This window comes from Crocodylus porosus, unplaced genomic scaffold, assembly GCF_001723895.1.
Source record: "Crocodylus porosus isolate Cpor-Errol unplaced genomic scaffold, CroPor_comp1, whole genome shotgun sequence".
Taxonomy (NCBI): domain Eukaryota; kingdom Metazoa; phylum Chordata; order Crocodylia; family Crocodylidae; genus Crocodylus; species Crocodylus porosus.
The window spans coordinates 7,563,502-7,568,108 of record NW_017728923.1 but is presented as its reverse complement, the minus strand read 5'-3'; the positions used below and the strand labels follow the sequence as shown (position 1 = coordinate 7,568,108).

At 47.9% G+C, this 4,607-nt stretch overlaps 1 protein-coding gene across 1 annotated transcript in view; it reads right to left on the bottom strand.

The window, feature by feature from the left end:
- ARHGDIG (Rho GDP dissociation inhibitor gamma) overlaps nucleotides 1–2,278 on the bottom strand; it is a 44,711-nt gene extending 42,433 nt beyond the window's left edge. Inside the window, exons 1-2 of the mRNA XM_019540161.1 lie at nucleotides 2,263–2,278; nucleotides 509–598 (exon numbers count right to left, since the gene is read on the bottom strand). Of these exons, the coding sequence (XP_019395706.1) occupies nucleotides 509–598; nucleotides 2,263–2,278 (106 nt within the window). The remainder of the gene's footprint in view (nucleotides 1–508; nucleotides 599–2,262) is intronic.
- Nucleotides 2,279–4,607: the final 2,329 nt, after the last annotated feature.

The following is a 4,607-nucleotide window of genomic DNA, read 5'->3' as shown; positions in this document are numbered from 1 at the left end:
GCCCCGCGCTCAGCAGCCGCCGCAGCGCGGTGAGCTCATCGCTGCCGCGGCCCCCAAAGCCTGGGAAAGACCTTCGGGTGGGTGCTCCCGCCCTCGGGCTTTGCCGCCCTGGCCGGGCGTCCTCAAGGCGCCGGAGCCTGGAGTCAAGCGAGTGCCCGGCCTGCTGCCGTCGCGGCGACTAAGCGCCGGCACCCTGCAGGGCGCGGCCCCAAGCAGCCCGCACCAAGCAGCCGCAGGGCGCCTGAGGGAGGGCCGCGGCTGCCTGGTGCCCCCACAGGTAGCCTCCAGCTGCGGTAACCTAAGATGCCAGCCCAGCACAGGGCTCCTCCTACGTGCCACGCGCCGGGAGAAGGCAAGGACCAGCCCCCAATTGAGTCCCGTCGTTGAAACTCCCCTGCTGGAGGGCTGGGAAGGGCAGGCTGGTGCCGTCGCCTGCTGGCACTGAGGCATTCTGCATGCAGCCTGCAGACACGGGGCCAGCGCCTCCATCTGCAGGCGGAGCACCGACCTACACCTGCTGGGATCTGGCCCACGCTGGGTGGCCAGAGCAGCCTTGCTTTGCATCTCTCCCCCCTCCCGCCGGTGCTCAGCGGTGGAGCTCAGAAGAGAAGTCTCCCCAGGATCTGGACTGCCTCTTAAGACAAGATGAGACATGACTAAGCACCACACCAGTTGAGGCTCATGCAGGGGCCTGTGCCTCGGTGAGCAGCCGGGGAATCTGAGAGGGTTAGATGGTTCTGAACTGGGTGGGGACAGAGACAGCAGCATCAGGGTCAGTTGATGCTAGTGCGTGCTGGCTTAGGGTGAAGCAATGAAGGGACTGCAGGGGGACAAATTTGGGAGTCTCTGAGTCAACCCCTTGGAAAAGAAAATCAGTCCGTGAGCAGGAACAGGAGAGCAGCAAGTAAACCATGGAGGCCCTCATTTCCCACTCTTCTTTAGGGATTGCACTGCTCCCTAGCTCCCAGCCCATGTCCCTCTGATCTGGGTAGACTGAGCTTGTTGGGACAGAAGCCACTCTCACTAAAGACAGCACACTAACCTGATAACCTATACTTAGAGCTGGGTGGAAAATAAGGAAAAAATCTAGTTCAAGTTGAACCAAAATGGAGTTTTTCAGGTTTTGTGGAAAAAAATGGAAAAATAAAACAAGCTGTTTTGAGATTTCCCCAGACATTTTGTTTGTGCAAACAGAAACATTTTATTTCATTTTTTAGGGTTATTAATCCTTTTAATACTTTTAAATATTGATCATTTTAAACCAAAACATGCTTTTTGAAAAGAGAAATTGAGAAGCTGTATTTTGAAAATGCCAAAAATTGTTTTCCAAATTGTATTTCCCATTTTTGCTTTAAACTATTTTCCAAATTAAATCTGAATTCATAGATATTTTGTCTTCCCTTGAAGCTCCATTTTTGTTGACTTACTATTTGACAAAAATGTTTTGCCCACCTATAATGAGTGCTGAGCATATGAACCCCATTTCTCAATGAGCTGCAAAGTACCCCCAACACAACCCAAATCCTAATATCAAACACTAAAACACAAAGTGCAATGACTTGTTCATCATCAGAAATCTAGTGCAGGAGGCACCAGTGCCATGAGGTAAGGTAGATCTATTCAAAGCCATCCATGTCCAGGGTGTGCAGGGGATACTGTTTAGAGCTATTAGATCAGACTCTCTGCAGATACAAGCACACCTATCTGCATTAGTGACAATCACGTGTTTCTAAAACTTATTTGACCATCACAATGCTAGAAACAACAGGTTTGTTTTCAGTGAAAGTTGTAATTATGGAGTCAGTTCTGTGACATGCTATGGCGCTCCACAGTGAACTCTTACTTGCTTATAATGTTTACTAACTTCTGTCCAGGCTGAAATGTTTCCATGCTTGCATTCTAACAGTGGGATAACTTGGAGCAAGGCTCATTTCTGAGAATGAGGTTAGTGAACAGTAGAGAATTTTACCAATGTCACAAAAGACATTCTGACTTCTTTGTTTCAAATACCTCCTCCAGACTTTGGATCAGGAGGTTGGCAGGAGACTGGTCAGGGCATTTGTCAGGTAATTTTGATATTCCCCAGTACAATCTGTCCAGATTCAGACAACTTAGAAGCTATTTTAACTTGCACAGCAGAACTTGTTGATTGTTTGAATATTCTAACTGTACTGCTTATGCTTCACTGAACCTCCTACATCAAACATGAGGGACTTTTTATATTTCAGCCCAAAGGCAATTAAATTCCAATTCCATGGATACCGAACTTAGTATCCATGTCTATCAATACCCTTTGTGCAAGTCCCATCCCCTGGGAATTCAGATGTTTGTCCCATCCTTCTCAAACTTGATCTGAGCAAAAAGGTTGAGACTACAACTCTGGGTGCCATGACTACAGTATTCCAGGATCTCCTCCGTAGCCAGCAGACAAACTTTCCCCTTTCACTGAGCAGTGTTAATAGTTCTGAGTGTATCCCTTTCATCAAGGGCCCAAACTCCTACCTCAGAAGGCAGTTGTGAATCATTACCAAGGATTCAAAGGACTGCCCAAAGCATTCTGGCCGGCCCAGGACAAGAATGTGTGTGCCAGCAAGCTAACTACACAGCCCTAGAGATTAACACTGCCAATTCTGCAGGCTCTAGCATCTGCAAGATAGGGTACCTCGAGTATTTCTACTGTCACCTGTTATCTAGATTACAGATAAAATAACCTTGTGGGTAGGCTACCAAACCTTTTATTTGTTTGTACTTTAAAACATGAAAACAAGGATTTTCCCAAGGTCTATCTGCCTACCCATGACAGCACAACCTAGATTCTCACCTATGGTGAGACTTAAGAGGTGGGGGGAGGGTGGCAAACATATTGGTGGCAGGTCTTTTTGAATTTGCTTATGTCTCTAAAATTTCCCTCCAGCCTGCCAGCCTGTGCCCAGTATTTATAGATGGCTGGTCCTAATAGTCTAATAAATGATCTCTGATTGGTTTTATTTAAAATGTCTTTGTTTCACTGAAACTTTTGGAACTGGACTAAACCAGATCTCTTATGGACTTGGAAAGTGTCAATTAGTTGGGATTTATATCCTTGGGAAAGAAAGAGGGAGGGTTTCTTATCTGCTCTCCTTCCCCACTGTAGAGTGCTACTCAACACTGGCCTGTTTCTTCTTTACCATAGTTTATGGTCTTTTCTGACAAGGCTGTTTTTGTTTTTACAAATTATCTTAACAAAAATGTATCTGTTATAGTGTGAGGGGCTAGCTGTCAGTGACTTAGTCCAGGGGTTTTGAAAGATGATCGGAGGGCCTGGGATTCCCTTTCCTCACCAATGAGGTGCCAGAGACTCACCCTCCATGTCCCCTGATTGGTCACTTGGGTCACCTGGAGGGGGATAAAAGGGGTAGCGCAGCTGACTCAGGGGAGACCAGTGAGGGACCACAAGGAAGAAGTTTCAAAGAGCTGGGCCAGTGGGGTGGGAGCAGTTGCCCCTGCCCCAGAAGCACCTGGAGGAGTGAGACCTGCAGGCAGCAGTTGGACCCACAGCAGCGCGGTGTGCAGCCGGCAGGAGAGGCTCCCTGCTGGGCTCCAGGATCCCCTACGAGAGGCTGTGCCCACTAGAAGAGGCTCCACACCTCCAGCAAGGACCTGAGCCTCGACCTGAAAGGTTCCCAGCTCTGCTTCCAGCTCCTCCAATATGAGGCCAGGCAGCTTGACATGAGGCCAGGGCTCCTGGAAGGCCAAGACCCCTGGCAGCTTGGAGCAGTGCCAGCACCGGTGGCTGTGTGGTAGAGTTTCTGTCTTTCATGGGGGTGAGCTGAGGTCAAGTCACAGCTGGGGTGAGTGAAGTAACAGGGAGAAATTCTTGTTGCAGTGGAAAGGGGTCATTGTGTTTTCCTCCTTTCTGTGCTTCCAGGTACCTAGGCCCTATATTCCTTGTCATCTGACATTTTGTATTTTGTGTCTTTTATATTTCACCAACCAGTACTGTTTGTTCTGCTGTTTGTGTTTTATATTTTGTTAACCCTGTCTTTTGTCAACTAGATGAATATGTCTATGATTGTAAGTGTCTACCCCTTGTTGAATCCTGCCCCCTCAGAGCATTGTAGCGTCCCCTGTACCCCCTGGTTTATACTGGTTATGTTCCCAGTACTGTTCTCTCATTAAAAGATACATGGTTAAGTCCCCATTGGTGGTCTGGCTCTGCTCTGTAGGGGGAGGAGAGTCCCTACACCTCCCACAGTGTTTTAGCACCTGCTTTGATTCCTTCAATCGGAGAAGGGGTACCTCTTGGAGTACCGCCCGGGTTACAATAGCAAAATGACATGCAATATATTTGGCTATATCAATCACTACTAATATTTTAAGATGAACTTTTAAGATTGTATATTTGGATTATTTAATGTATGGTTTTCCCTTATCTCCTTTCAGGCTTTATAGTTTTCATAGATTTCACAGACATCAGGGCTGGAAGGGACCTCGGGAGATCATAGAGTCCAGCCCCCTGCCCAAAGGGCAGGAAGTCAGCTGGGGTCATAGGATCCCAGGAAGATAAGCATCCAATTTACTCTTGAAGGTGTTCAATGTAGGTGCTTGAACCACCTCCGCTGGCAGAC